The sequence below is a fragment of the Dendronephthya gigantea genome, unplaced genomic scaffold (genome assembly GCF_004324835.1).
Source record: "Dendronephthya gigantea isolate DGI-Jeju-01 unplaced genomic scaffold, DenGig_1.0 000005F, whole genome shotgun sequence".
NCBI classification, from domain to species: Eukaryota; Metazoa; Cnidaria; class Anthozoa; order Malacalcyonacea; family Nephtheidae; genus Dendronephthya; species Dendronephthya gigantea.
This window is the reverse complement of record NW_021163015.1, coordinates 265216-280223: the sequence shown is the minus strand read 5'-3', so window position 1 is coordinate 280223 and position 15008 is coordinate 265216. Positions and strand designations below refer to the sequence as shown.

Below are 15008 nucleotides of genomic sequence, written 5' to 3'. Positions count from 1 at the left end.
TCTTAACTTATACCCAGCCTGCCGTCATCAGAAAAGCAGTTCGCGATATGCACAAGCATACGGTAGTTTGTGTTGAGAGAAATGGAGGCCACGTTTGAGGTCATGGTCCATGACATTCAGTTCTTTTGATGTTCAATTTATCAGTAATTTTCAATCCGGATCGAAATGTCAAGTGAATCTGCTTCGGATCAAGTTGTAATTCATTCCTGATTCATGTAAACATTTTAATAGGCAGAGTTTGTAAAATGGGATGCTGAGCCATTCCGGATTGAAGGTCAATTCTAACGCATGTGAACAGCCCTAATGCTCGCACGCAGTGTTGAAAATTAATGAACAAATGATTTGTTCATGTTTTGAAGGAACAGCTAAAGCAATTTACCACGCATACTGTTATCGCTTTTGTGCTTAGTCGTTTGTGCTTAGTCATTTGAATATTTTTGGGTCGTTATTTTTCCTTATGCTATTAAAGTTATTTTCAAATTCCCAGGAGCAGACAATCTTGTGTACAAACGTCAATTCATTTTCTCAAGGTCTCCTTTTTCTAATGTATGCATGCATGCCATCAATATTTACCGCACTACGGTTTAGCATATGTGCAAATGCAATTGAAAAAGCATTCAAATTTTAACAATAGCTTGATTTCTAAAAGTCTCCTTTTTTTTATACACCCTGTATAATCTGGGCCTTAGACTCGGCTTCGAAATTCCAAAGTGGCACGAGCAATGGTTGACTGCGCTTATTCATTGTTAATGGCACTTGGATTTAGAAATGATTTAATTTGGGGGCGTAAATTTGAAATACAATGGGTTTCCCCCAAAAAAGTCCCCCCTATTGAAATGAAGCTTTTGTTGGAATTTTAATGCATGAACAACGCAGTAGTTTGTAAATAGCATAGTTATTAGGTCGATCTCGAGGCATTCAAATAAAGCGTCTTGCTTTCAATTGGGGTTATCATATACAGGATGAGTAAAAAAAACGGACACTTTGAAATTCAAATTAGTCGCATAGCGGCTGTAATGTGACAGAAGTTGCTTAAAATATTTCATAGGTATACGAAGCATATCATATTAATTAACCTAAGACATAAAGTTTGTTCATATTGGGAGTTAAAATGCATTCTAAGCTCTGTAAATACAAAAGAACAGTATTATCAAATCGTTTTTGCTGATTGTACATGGGAATTGTCAAATTCCAGCCATTAGTTCGCAGCTAATTTGAATTTCAAAGGTGTCAGTTTTTTTTTACTCACCCTGTATAATATCAATAACGCAATCATGCAGATTATAACAAAGGCTTGATTTCAATAGAGGGGACTTTTTTTTAGGACACCCTGTAGAAACTCACCCTGTAAAAGTCGAGTGAAGTGCTACAAATCTTAATTGATTCAACCTCATACTTCAGCTTTACTCAAAGATATTTGATTAAAAATTTAAAAGATTTGGAATATTGCGCATTCGTGTTTAATTTGATTTTCATTCCAAAAAATTATCACATCAAAATCATTAAAATGACGATCTGTATAGTGAAAAATAAAAAGGACACGGCGTATTAACTCAAATTCTGATTAATTAATAAGAAGATACGCCAAATCTACAACACCGACGTAAAGTAATACCGTCTTCATTTCCACAGTTGCACAACAGGAATAAAAATTATCGACTCCTTTTGGTAAAGATTAGAAGGTCAGCAAAATTTAGAAGGTATGTAAAACTAATTCAAACTGGGTTCCTAACACTAAAGGCTGATTTCATGTCGTAGATTTTGTGTATCTGAAGGTCCTTAATATTGGTTGAAAAGTGGTCTATAAGAGATATTTCCCACTCTCGACCCCTAAAGACGCCTTAAGTATGAGAATGTTGAGCGTAGGGAATGTTTAGCTACTTTTTAGATTATTCTCGCCACGTAATTTTAGTCCTTGTAATTGCAGGTTTACGAAATATTAAACTATCTGTATCTATCTAATGGCATGAATAATAATGATCGAAGCTTCTGGTAATGGTGCCATTAATTAAATGAAACATTATAATCATCGAGATGACAGATCGGAATGTAATTTTTTCAGAATGTCATAGATTTTTGAATTATTTTTCAGATCTTTTATCACTCACTTGTAAGGTCGGAAACAGTTTAGTTAGCCGCGTCTGTTTCAGAAGCGTTTTGTGGGAATTAAAGTCATTGAATGTGATATGAGGTAAGTTTACATTCTACTTTGATTTTCACGGAAAAGACTACGACGGCTAAGACGGCAAATTAATGCATGTGTATTGTGTAGCGAATGTTTGTGATATTTATATGACGCAGTCGAAATAGACTTGTAATCATTGTTTTAGAGCGTTTTTGTTGTTCATCGTCGAAAATCTCCGTTGCAATCCCATTACTAACAAAACGTTTCAGAAAAATAAATTGTGCGTTGTATATAGTATATAGTTTTGCTTATTTAACGACATCCGTTTCAGCCGTAAATATAACACAGAACTTGCTTCCGAATTAATTCAACACATATTGATAAGATAAATATTTGGTATTTGAGTGTATTTGATGAGAAATCATAACGCATATTGTGTTGTGTTGTGCATCAAAATATTTAAAACCATGCAACCGCCATTATAACTATAAATTCATTCATTTCATTGTGAAAACCTAATGTTATAGGGAACACAGTATTTTTAAGTCTTGTATGCATGCTCTAGCATGTCCTGACCTGAGTGACCTCGGTTCTATGGTTTAACTATCTATATAGTAAACCGGCAGTGTTTTGCCATTTAGTGTATGGTAAAGATAAGACATAACATTACTTGGAACTGGAGTAATATTTCTACTGATTTTCATATCAAAACTTGTAAACCTATAAGAGTATTTTTTCTTGTTTTTTATCGTACGAAAACAACTTTCTCTTATAGCGCAATAAACATGCTTCGTTTTAAACTGCTGGTAATTAATGTCCTGATCTCATGGATCTCATTTGTTTCTCCTGAAAAAAAGGTCAGATAATCTCGAGGTTATTTATTTAATTATTTGTTATTTTTTCATCATATTTTCTTTCAATTTAATTCACTAAACAAAGTTGTTTCTCTCGAATCGTCCAAGCGAAATCAAAATGAATTTGTTGATGTATCTTGACAGATTGTGGACATTCAAACAGGTTATGATCCTGGCTCGTGTAGCAAGAAGGAACGTGGTTTGTTAAAACTAATCAAAGATCGTTCAAACAATGATAAACTGTTAATTTGCAAGGAACAAAATGGAATTTATGCTTGGAAAACAACGGACGGTACTTGCTCCATGTGTAATGTGTTCTAAAAGGCGCGGAATTGTCTGCCAATCGCAGAAACTATGTTTAGTTTTTCGAACCGCCAAACTGAATATCCACTTCGTTTCTAGGTTCCAGTCCCTCTGGCGAATATTTCAATCCTGGATACGACTGTACGGATATTTTGAATAAGAATTTTGAGTCTCGAGATGGTTTTTATTGGATAAATTTGAATCGAGCTGCTCCCAAGAGGGTTGGTGAATTTATCATTGGACTTTTTATCATGAAGCAGTGCTAGCGCCTGCCCATTCCTAACTACCTTTTATCGCAGGTCTATTGTGACATGACAACAGATGGAGGGGGATTTGCGCTGATTGGTAAACTCAACAGTTCCGTGACATGGAAAGTTCCATCCAAAAACACAACAGTTGATCCATTTGGTGAATCTCAGTGGTCCAGTGATCTCGGTGACGCTCCAGTTCTTGATTTCAGAATACAAATATCAACAACGGAAAACTTGGCTAAGACAAATGCTCACTGGTAATAAGAATAGGAATAAGTCATTGTCTGTTGAAAATTTGAGAACAAATTCCCAAGTATTTGAGTTATTGACTAAGGAACACCTGCACTCAGGGGATCAAAAAATCATCCTCATGACTTAATCTTGAGTCAATAATTCAGTAACTCAACATTTGCGTATTTAAAACTATTTATGGTAGTCTAAGATCAGTTTTTTCTATTGTTCTTGTGTCAATTGTAAAATATATTTACACTTCACATCTTTGCAGGTCCTACAGACTGCGAAATATTCGTCCTCTCAAAAATATCATGATTGTTAATCAGGGGGGTTGTGGACCAACATCACCAGGCATTGGTGACATCGCTTATGTCAAAGATCTCCGGACTGAGAAAATTGTTGCAACAAAATTTCGCTGCTCACAATTTGGAACATTTCGACATTTTTTTCTAAAATCTGGATGGGTTAGTTTGTTAAGTTGTTGTTCATTTTCCTTTTTATAGTTTTAAGAGTGTTGGACATTTGTTGGCATGCCTTGATTTCTAATGTTAAACGAAACGAACAAAGCATATTTTGCTTGCTTAATCCCTGAAAGACGCTAAATAAATACATTTTCCATTCAATTTAAGGCAATGATTAATGAATGCTTCGAAAAACAATGTCCACAAGGTTTTGCTTTCCACCCTGTATATCCTATTCAAACTGACTCGTCAGGATCTTTCAGGTATAAACTAAGCACTAACACTAGGATGTACTTGGCGTATCTTATTTCAATTTGGGAACGAGATGTAGGGAGGGGAATGAGGGGTACCGTGCTCTTATGAAACTTTAATTTTCTAAAATTTATCCATTCAAAAGGAAAATTGTACCCCCCCCCCCCTTTGCTCAACTGTCCTTACACATTTTTGTAAGCGATGATGTATTCAGTTTATATTGTCTTTTTGAGAAACGTAATATCAAGAGGTTTGTTTTACTGACATCGCAGCATCATTTAAAATTTTAAAATTGCTGGTGTAGTCAATGACGGTCAATAAGTGCCTCCATAGAATACAATAGAATGTGCAGGGGGAGAAGTTAACTAGAGTTGAAATCGCATGCCGGAATATGTAGAAAGAAAATTTCTACATATATATTACAGCTACAGTGTGGTGAGCGAAACATCTGGAATCAGTCACAATTCATCTGCATTTATCGGTTGTGATAAAGGAATGGTAGGTCAATAGAGCTATTGTCACTCCAGACTTTGTACCTAGGCTTTAAATTCCCGGGATCATCCATATATCTAGAATAAGTTTGCATCTTTAAACAAGCATTCGAACTTCGTATAGGCGTATAATCTCAGACTTCTAATTATGCATAAATTTTGAAACCGTATGTGCCTGTATTTCACTGATTTTAAGGAATAAATCTGAATTTTAGTGCTGCAGTTGTTTTAGTCCACCAGACAGCACAGAAGATCTCTGTGGCACAGATTGTAAGGCGAAACCTGGAGCAACTTTGATAAAGAATGTTTATTCATGGTTCTGGGTGAGGACATCTTCTCCAAAGAAAGTTTGGAACAAATGCATGGATTATAAAGTTTCTGAAACTAACGGAGACGAGGTCTGGTACAAGTTGGTTGGTCAAAACGTTGTCCCTAAGAGAGTAAGTCAGCACGAACATTGCTTCCTTGTCCGTGGCAGAGATAACTGACTTATAATTATATTCATTGTAATTAGAATGTGTATTTTTTGGAGGCATTTAAATGTGGGCGTTGCAAGTGATTATGTAATACTTCCTTTTAGGGTCGTTGTTCCACAAACGAGCCGCTGTTAAATGATGGAGTAAGTAATAACATGATATAATAGTAACAATTCCATGCTCTGGTCCATTCCGATCTAATTTTAAATAATCAAATATAGTTGTGCTTTCTATTGTACCTTACTTTCCTCTTATAAAAGAATTTTTGAATATACCATTTTTGTCTTAGATTATAGTTGTTCCTGATAATGGAAGTGTTAGTAAAATTCCAGCCGTCTCAGGAATATTAAAATTTCAAAAGGACAATCAAAAACTTTATGTAAGATCAAATGAAAGATGGAATGCGATTGCAGAAGAGAAAAAGGTAGTCGTAATATTTATAATTTATAACCTCAAGCACGTGCGAAGCGCCACGCGAGGGTACTAATTCCGCCCGGGTGTTGTGGCCGTTGGATGGTATTGTCAGTTATGCGATGCGCGAAATTTGAATGGGAAAACACTTTACAAAATAAAGCGATCAAAAAGAAAGAACGATATATAATCGATAATCCTCCAAGTGTATTAACAATTAAGTGTCTTTGTTTATTCCGTATTTGCTGTCATTAAAATATATATAGTTTACAGTTATAGTATATGAGCTTGGTATGTCGTTTTGCAAAGACATAACCGATCAACTTGGAAAGTCGGCTGCAAAACGCCAATATATTCGCTGCATAAATATTCGAAGAATAAGTACTAATATTATACTTCAAATTCAAATTGGCCAATCAAAAAACATTATTTCTACCATGTGACCAAGAGATTTTTCGTGGTATTGCATCCCAGCCTCCTATTTCCGAGCCAGGCTTGTGACATTAACAGTAGCGTAGCCATGCAGCCTGTCGATTTGTCCCGCTATGCTAATATTTTTGTGTTCACTGACTGTGAAAACAATAGATTTCTAAAGACATGAATTATTATAATAACTCGAAATTTACATAGCGGGACAAAATCGTCAGGCTGGCTACGCCACTGGACATTAAATTTATCACACTGTGATATTAGATTATAATTTATCTCAAGCGACGTCTCGCGAGGACTACACGCACCCACTGAAAATAATGATATTTTCCCTCGAAGTCCTCGGGAAATATCATCATTTCGGGAAATATTTCGCCGAATCCCCCTCAATTCAAGTTAGTCTGATAAATAACATCTGACATTTAGTCCTTGAACATTTTGCACAGTTTTGATGTTTTCAAGGTTGAACACTCATGGAACTTTATTATTCGAATAACCTGCACTCAAAAAATCACCTTAATTGATATGAACCAAATTCACTTTTGTCGTTTATAGCTTAACTCCGCCATTGGCAAACTTACTCAACAAGTCAATGCTACCGTCGCTAAACTTACATCACGTTTGGATAAGTTGAATCATACAGTGGAAATAAGAAGAGGTTCTAATGACTAAATGTATAACGTGACCTTAAATACAAATGCAATTACGATGCTATGGTGCATCCTAATTGCAGATATTTTTCTAATTTTGACAGCGAGTTGCGCTAGTTTGTATCGAGCCGGAGCAAGAATCGACGGAGTCTACACAATAGATCCCGATGGCCTGGGATCGTTTCAAGTCAGATGTGATATGAGCACAGACGGGGATGGCTGGACCGTGTTTCAAAGAAGACAAGATGGAAGTCAAAATTTCTACCTTGGATGGTCAGACTATAAAGCAGGCTTTGGCGATTTTAACGGCGAGTTCTGGTTGGGCCTTGATAAGATACATCGTTTGTCCAAATCTGGTCAAAATGTTCTAAGAGTAGATTTGATGGATTTCGATGGCGCGGAAATTTACGCTAAATATGGAACGTTTAGTGTGGCTGATGAATCAGACAAATACAGATTGAATATTGGCAGTTTTTCAGGTAAATCACACTCTTTGTAAAAATAATACAGCCAACAAAAATATCAAGTACTTGTTTATAATCAACTAAAGACTAAGTATATAGGAGCCGTAATAACACCAAAGTTTTGCATTGAGCATATTTTTCCACGGCTTTTGTTTCAATCATTTTCATGACCAAAATACGAGCAGGTTGTAAGTATGCATGCTGGCATAAATAACCGAGCGATTCATAAAATAAATTTCATTTATTGGATTCTATTTCATACGATCGTGTGCAAGGTTTTAACACCTTTCGTCAATAACGATAGGAGAAACGGAGGCATGCAAATGCACTCTTATTCAAACTGGAAATTGGGCGGTTGCAGAAAAGGCAGCTATAGGTTCAGCAGCAATTGAACATGTGTTAATAGCATACCTGAGCTGAGCAGATGATTTTCGCGGGTTCATTTGATTAGTAAACGAAAAAATCATAAATAAGAATGGTTTTAAATGTTTTGCATTTCATATTACATGTCGGGCATGCAACAAAATGATCAGGCCACTAAAAGCAGAATCATTATGAATGATCCGTGACTGAAAAACCTCCAAGGTTTTGCCTGCGAGGTTTTGATCAGATGCTCAGTAAAGATATTTTTACCCACTTGAACCTTCCATCTTAGTCTTATTTGCCTAAGATGCAGATTCCCTATTAAGATTTTGGAACGAGGTCTAGTAGCAAAGACGAATTACTTTCCAGAAGGGCCCATTTGAATTTAAATAGGGTTATAGAAAATTTCAAAAGTTTACTTTCTATTTTTAAATGCTATTCATTGAGAATTTTTTATTATATTCTTGAAAGGTACCGCAGGTGATTCTCTTGCTTATCACAATCGAATGAAGTTCACTACCAAAGATAGTGACAATGATGCTTCGAATGGTGTTAATTGCGCTACGCTCAGGAAAGGAGCTTGGTGGTACAAAGCCTGTCACTTTTCAAACCTCAATGGCCTGTACCTGGGTGAAGGTCAGAGTAATTCCAAAGGAATAAGCTGGTTCCATTGGAAAAGGTCATGGCAGTCATTTAAAAAGGCGGAGATGAAAATTCGTCCAAGCCAGTTTTAAGATAAAACACCTTTATCACCAAGAACGCTGTATTTTAAATCATTATTTAAATAATTTTAAAGGCAGGTTAGGCCTGGTTTCCACCTCAACCGTATCGTAGCGAAACGTAGCGTATCTCATTGTTTAAGTCATTACGTTATGCTACGTTACGCTACGATACGGTTGAAGTGGAAAACAGGCTTTACAGTGGCTTCTGCACCTTGGTTCTGCTCATGACAATGAGTAGTGTACAATCTACTTGTTTCAAAATTGATCAAATTTCTGATGTTTTGTAATAAACTCTCTCTCATATTCAGGTAAAAGTATAGCGAACTAAAAGCGTGTCAAATATTCTGAAAGTTCTTGATATTTTAGGAAATATATGCGGAGCGTTTGTTAACACTACGGCCGGACGTGCGGACGCCTTTAGTGATGGTAATTATAATAAATGAATAAATTATAGCGTGCAATAATACGTTTGGCCGTTTGGACAGCAGCAGTCCGGCACCGCGTGCACTGCCACTAACAAAGGCTTCAGAAACATCTCATATAATTTGACCACTTCCCGTATAATGTGATCAGTCAACGTAAGAGATCGGGAGTGTACGTTTTCGAAGCGTCATGCAAGGTTAATCTGAATTAAGATCTTTCACAAGTCAGGGCACAAAACACAGTTTGGACGCTAACCGCGTTATTTCAGAAGCTTTATATCTGGTAAGTTGAATGTCGCTGTCATATAAATATTTATCCGTAATTGCGTATGAAACTACACCATATAATACATTTACCAATGTCGTGATTTTCTTATTCAATCATAAAAATTCCGACGACATTCGTTTAAGCAACAAAATAATATAAAATTCTATTTCTATAATATCTTCAGTCATAAGAATTAAGAGTTTATTTCAGAAATCGTGGGTATGTCGACAGGTATTGATAACATAATTTATTGGGCTAATAATGAAGTGTATTTTTCAGCATTTTTTTCATGTTCTAACATGTTCTGACCTTCTGAAGGGTTCAACTATTGTTATAACAAATCGTATTGCAATTCAGCGCAGGTTGCTAGTTTAATTCACCGGATGTTATTTATTACGTTAGTTGAAAGATGAGGCTAAGCGAGCGTGCCTGTATCTGCTAAAATCTAGACGAAAGCTGCTCTTTCCGCTGAAAGAGTTTTTTCCGGCCACCAAGTCTGTGAAAACGACACATTGTCATCAAATGATTATGACAATTTATAATACGCGGGTAAGCGCGTCCAATCATCCAGCGATCGATGTTGCAGATCTATACGTGGTGAAAAAATTCTACTCTTTACTTTAAATAGTTTTTGACCCGGACAGGATTTAAAAAAAAGAAGGAAATTGCATATTCCACGCAGTGGAAAATATACGGCTTTCATGTAATCATATTGGATAGGACGCATATAAGATATAAGCCTGACATCAGAGGTCACTCGTATCCATCATTTCATAAATAGCTCTCGGGACCCAGATTAATAAGTATATATACGATTTTTGTAAATCCGGATTATCATTTAATAATATCTTCTTCTTATCGTTTTTCACTACGCAAACAACTTTCTGTTCTAGCGCGCTGAACATGTCAGTTTGCTTTAAACTGCTGACAATCACTATCCTGATCTCACGGATCTCTTTTGTTTCACCTGAAATTAAGGTCAGATGATTTCAATGTTAACATTATACTTTGCTTAACTATGACATTAACTAAACAAGAGAACTTCAAAGTATTTACCGATACTCTCCTCCGCGTTAAACCAATTTTAATTCTTGATGTATTTTACCAGAGTGTGGACATTCAAACAGGTTATGATCCTGGCTCGTGTAGCAAGAAGGAACGTGGTTTGTTAAAATTGATCAAAGATCGTTCAAACAGTGATAAACTGTTAATTTGCAAGGAAGAAAATGGAGTTTATGCTTGGATGACAACGGACGGTAAAGTTCTATGTGAAATGTGTTCTAAAAGTCCCAGAATTTAATTCTCGACACTTTTTTGTTTTGTGTAGTTGTTCAGACCACTAATATGAACATACGTTTCCATTGTAGGTTCCAGTCCGTCTCGCGAATATTTTAACCCCGGCTACGACTGCACGGATATTTTGAATAAGAATTGGGAACATCGAGACGGATTTTATTACATAAATTTCAATCGGGGTGTTCCCAAGAGGGTTGGTGATCGAATTTATCATTAGTCTTATTTATAATTCGATCCTAATTGCTTTTCTAGTCCCACTCCTAATTGCTTTCTTTACCGCAGGTCTATTGTGACATGATAACAGATGGAGGAGGATTTGCGCTGATTGGTAAACTCAACAGTTCTGTAACATGGAAAGTTCCATCCAAAAACACAACAGTTGATCCATTTGGTGAATCTCAGTGGTCCAGTGATCTCGGTGACGCTCCAGTTCTTGATTTCAGAATACAAATATCAACCACGGAAAACTTGGCTAAGACAAATGCTCACTGGTAAAAAGACAAATAATTTTTTGTTTGGAAAATCTAAGATCTAAGAATAAAGGAAACTCTTCGGTTCACATGCCACACCGGTTACATAAAAAAATCACTAAACACCTGACGCAAATGCTCACTGGTAAAAAGAATTAAAATTAATTTTATTGTCTGTTGAAAATCTAAAACCAAATCTCAAAATGCTTGACTCACATACCACCCTCATAAGGAATCTGGCAATCTAAGAGACTAGCTTGTCCCATCGCTTGACTTAATATTCCTGTAACTCAACATCTATGCACTCCAAACATCTTCCTAAATCGAAATATGGTGTTAAATATATTCTTCCCTAAAATGATTCCTTATCTTTGCAGGTCCTACAGACTGCGAAATACTCGGCCTCTTAAAAATATCATGATTGTTAATCAGGGGGGTTGTGGAGCAACATCACCAGGCATTGGTGACATCGCTTATGTCAAAGATCTCCGGACTGAGAAAATTGTCGCGACAAAATTTCGCTGCTCACAGTTTGGAACACATCAACATTCTTTTCTAAAAATTGGATGGGTTGGTATTTTAAGTTGTTGTTCATTGTCCTGTTTAGAGTTTTATGCTTGTTCGACGAACCTTTTGTTGACTGTATTGGCATACTGCATTGCTTCAAAGTTAAACGAAACGAGCAATACTTTCTTTACAATGCATAGTTCCTAAGAAAAACAAATGAATTTCATTTCCAATTTTTTAAGACAATGATGAACGAATGCTTCGAAAAAGAATGTCCCCAAGGTTTTGCTTTTCACTCACAATTTCCTATTCAAACTGACTCGTCAGGATCTTTCAGGTATAATAACTCAGTAAGGACCGACACTTTTATGTATCAGTCGTATCTTATTTACATCCGGGTCTGCGGTGCAATACCCTATCAAAAGGAATATTGCACCCCCTTATTCTACGGTCCTAAAACGTTGTTGAATTAAACGGCATGGTTTATTCCGTATATATTGCTTTTTAAAAAACGTGCTATCAAGACGTTTGTTTTATCATAACATTATTTAAAAAACTCGAAATAGCTGCTGTAGTCTATAACGGTTTGAAGTGTCTTTATAGAATGGAGTATATTGTGCAGTAGTAATGTTAACTTAAGTCGAAATCGCATGAAGAAATAACCAACAAAACGGAGACGGATAATGTTTCAGAATATTTATAGTGATTTTCCCATTTTCCCTATTACAGCTACAGTGTCGTCAGGGAAACATCTGGAATCAGTCGTAATTCAACTGCATTTATCGGCTGTGATAAAGGTGTGGTAGGTCAATATCGCTATTGTTATTCCAGACTTTGTAGCTTTTAAGTTTTCTAAATCATGCATATATCTAGGATAAGTTTGCATCTTTGAATCAGCCCGGCTATGAATTTCGCCTAGGATCCCACTGTATGGCGTCAAACCCAGACCTCTAAATATGAATAACATGTTGAGTACATATATGCGTAATCTTTTAGTTCTGCAGTTGTTTAACTCCAGCAGAAAGCACAGAAGATCTCTGTGGCACCGATTTTAAGGCAAAATCTGGCGCAACTTTGATGAAGAATGTTTATTCATGGTTCTGGGTGAGATCATCTTCTTCAAAGAAAGTTTGGAACAAATGCATGGATTATAAAGTTTCTGAAGCGAACGGAGACAAGGTCTGGTACAAGTTGGTTGGTCACAACGCTGACCCCGAGAACTTTGCTTCCCTTCCCGTAGTAAAGATGATCGATTCTTGCAATTAGAGTGTGTATTCGAACATTGCATGTCACTTAAGTGGTCTTTTCTCGTAAATGTATTACTAATTACTTCCTTTAAGCTTAGGGTCGAGCCGCTTTTGAATGATGGAGTAAGTAATAACATCATACGGAAATATTCCTATTTCATTTCAAGTCACTGCTATCGGTTATCTACCCTTTTCGATCTCAGCTTCCTTTCATGAAAGATTTTTTATAATTTCCCATTTCTATTTCAGATTATAGTTGTTCCTGATAATGGGACTGTTAGTAAAACTCCAGCAGTCCCAGGAGTATTAAAATTTCGAAAAGACACTCAAAAACTTTATCTACATTCAAATGAAAAATGGAATGCGATTGCAGAAGAGGAAAAGGTATGTTATAATATTTAGGAGCCATCTCTATGTTTTAATATTCTTATACAAGCAAGACCTTATAAATATTTTTTCTTATATTCCATAGTAACAATACTGCACATTCATACAACGCATTATTATTATTTACTTAATAACTTACCCAGGTTTTAGTATTATTCAAAAAGAAATAAAATCACCGTTTCAATTTTACTATATAATAAGATTTAAGCTTTTTGTTGTTTATAGCTCAATTCTGCACTTGAGAAACTTACGGCTCGTTTGGACAACTTGACTCGGAATTTTGAAACAAAAGGTTCGGTACAGATAATACAAATTATGAATGTGTATGTTATATCATTAATATGCGTATGTTATATCATTACACGGGGTTGATGGAGTGCTTTCCTCTAATTTTCTAGAAGCTTGTATTCAAACTCATGCAGCCAGTTGCGCCAATTATTATAAGTGCGGAATGAGACATGATGGTGTTTATACCATAAATCCTGATGGTTTAGGATCCTTCCGAGTCTATTGTGATATGAACAGAGACAGGAGTGGCTGGACCGTGTTTCAAAGAAGACAAGATGGAAGTCAAAATTTCTACCTTGGATGGTCAGACTATAAAGCGGGCTTTGGTGATCTTAACGGCGAGTTCTGGTTGGGCCTTGATAAAATACATCGTTTGCACAAATCTGGCCAAAATGTTCTAAGAATTGATTTGATGGATTTCAATGGCGCGGAAGGTTACGCTAAATATGGAACATTTAGTGTGGCTGATGAATCAGACAAATACAGATTGAATGTTGGCAGTTATTCAGGTAAAACACACCCTGCTTGGTGTGTTATTTACCATACACATAATTATGAAAGTTCAAAATTATTATACCATATTTCATCGATATACGTTTTTTATTCCTAAAACACCACCACCAGGGGCCAGTTGTATAACAGACTAGTTAACTTTTAACTGCATGTAGTTAAAAAAAGAATTGGCGAATCAGAGTCGTGTATTTCTGGGTTCACTAGGATTTAACTATGCAAAATGCATTTAAAGAGTTTGATACAACCGGCCCAGTTTTGATTTTACCATATTTATATGCCTGGTTTTCGTTTTAATTATTGTTTTGATAAAACTGTCAGGTTGCAAGAACCATGTACGCAAAAACAACTGAGCGCTTCTGTGGTATTTTCAGGGCACAAAAAATACATGATTGAATTTTTCAAATTTAACAAGTTTATTACACCTCAAAGTTATTCCACCTTTTGTCATTAACGATGTTGAACTTCCTTTGTTAATTAAACCAAGGTTAAGAGACTTTACTGAGTTTACTCGCAGATAAGTCAGTTTAATTATATTCCTAATAGGTGACGCAGGCGACTCCCTCGCTTATCAGAACCAGATGCAGTTCACTACCAAGGATAGTGACAATGATGTTGATAGTGATAATTGTGCTACTAAGTACAAAAGAGCTTGGTGGTACAAGACCTGTTATTCTTCCAACCTCATTGGCGTGTACCTGGGTGCAGGTCAGACTGACGGCACCGGAATAAACTGGTCTGGTTGGCACTATTTTTCAATGAAAAAAACGGAGATGAAAATTCGTCCAAGCCAGTTTTGAGGTTAAGGCAGGGACATAATTGAAGTTACTGGCAAGAATATAAGTTTGGGGATTTTTTCTGCATCTTAAACATAAATATAAATTTATTTTCGATTGGTTATCATGCGATTTTAGTCCGTCAAAAATATGCTCTAATGTCCGAAACAATTAATATTGTCACACTACTTTGATAAAATAATTAATGTCAAGTAGGATATAAAACACTAATTAATGTTGAAGACGTATCGGACGTTTGCACGAAACAGTTGAACCTTTTGTTTTTGAATCCAAATTATAGTAAGGTAATTTTATCCCTGATTGGTTATTCTGTGATTTGTGTAAAATATG

The 15008-nt window shown here is 36.0% G+C and overlaps 2 protein-coding genes and 1 pseudogene across 3 annotated transcripts in view; all 3 read left to right on the top strand.

Moving 5' to 3' along the window:
* The window catches only part of LOC114516308, a 47297-nt gene extending 38363 nt beyond the window's left edge, over window positions 1–8934 (top strand). The window contains exons 2-16 of one of the 2 annotated variants that reach the window (XM_028535741.1): window positions 1633–1700; window positions 2093–2191; window positions 2901–2982; window positions 3124–3271; window positions 3382–3503; window positions 3582–3790; window positions 4039–4231; window positions 4397–4491; window positions 4906–4978; window positions 5187–5411; window positions 5552–5590; window positions 5737–5871; window positions 6843–6945; window positions 7042–7416; window positions 8236–8934. In XM_028535741.1, coding sequence (XP_028391542.1) covers window positions 2187–2191; window positions 2901–2982; window positions 3124–3271; window positions 3382–3503; window positions 3582–3790; window positions 4039–4231; window positions 4397–4491; window positions 4906–4978; window positions 5187–5411; window positions 5552–5590; window positions 5737–5871; window positions 6843–6945; window positions 7042–7416; window positions 8236–8498 — 2067 coding nt within the window. In that variant the 5' untranslated portion in view covers window positions 1633–1700; window positions 2093–2186 and the 3' untranslated portion in view covers window positions 8499–8934. The remainder of the gene's footprint in view (window positions 1–1632; window positions 1701–2092; window positions 2192–2900; window positions 2983–3123; window positions 3272–3381; window positions 3504–3581; window positions 3791–4038; window positions 4232–4396; window positions 4492–4905; window positions 4979–5186; window positions 5412–5551; window positions 5591–5736; window positions 5872–6842; window positions 6946–7041; window positions 7417–8235) is intronic. The other variant, XM_028535740.1, reaches the window with a different exon arrangement.
* LOC114515850 overlaps window positions 1–13253 on the top strand; it is a 39327-nt gene extending 26074 nt beyond the window's left edge. The window contains exons 2-10 of the mRNA XM_028535172.1: window positions 10285–10432; window positions 10544–10665; window positions 10755–10963; window positions 11320–11512; window positions 11692–11786; window positions 12179–12251; window positions 12446–12643; window positions 12946–13080; window positions 13227–13253. Coding sequence (XP_028390973.1) covers window positions 10420–10432; window positions 10544–10665; window positions 10755–10963; window positions 11320–11512; window positions 11692–11786; window positions 12179–12251; window positions 12446–12643; window positions 12946–13080; window positions 13227–13253 — 1065 coding nt within the window. The 5' untranslated portion in view covers window positions 10285–10419. The remainder of the gene's footprint in view (window positions 1–10284; window positions 10433–10543; window positions 10666–10754; window positions 10964–11319; window positions 11513–11691; window positions 11787–12178; window positions 12252–12445; window positions 12644–12945; window positions 13081–13226) is intronic.
* Window positions 13254–13783: 530 nt separating this feature from the next.
* Window positions 13784–14681, top strand: LOC114515849 (annotated as a pseudogene).
* Window positions 14682–15008: the final 327 nt, after the last annotated feature.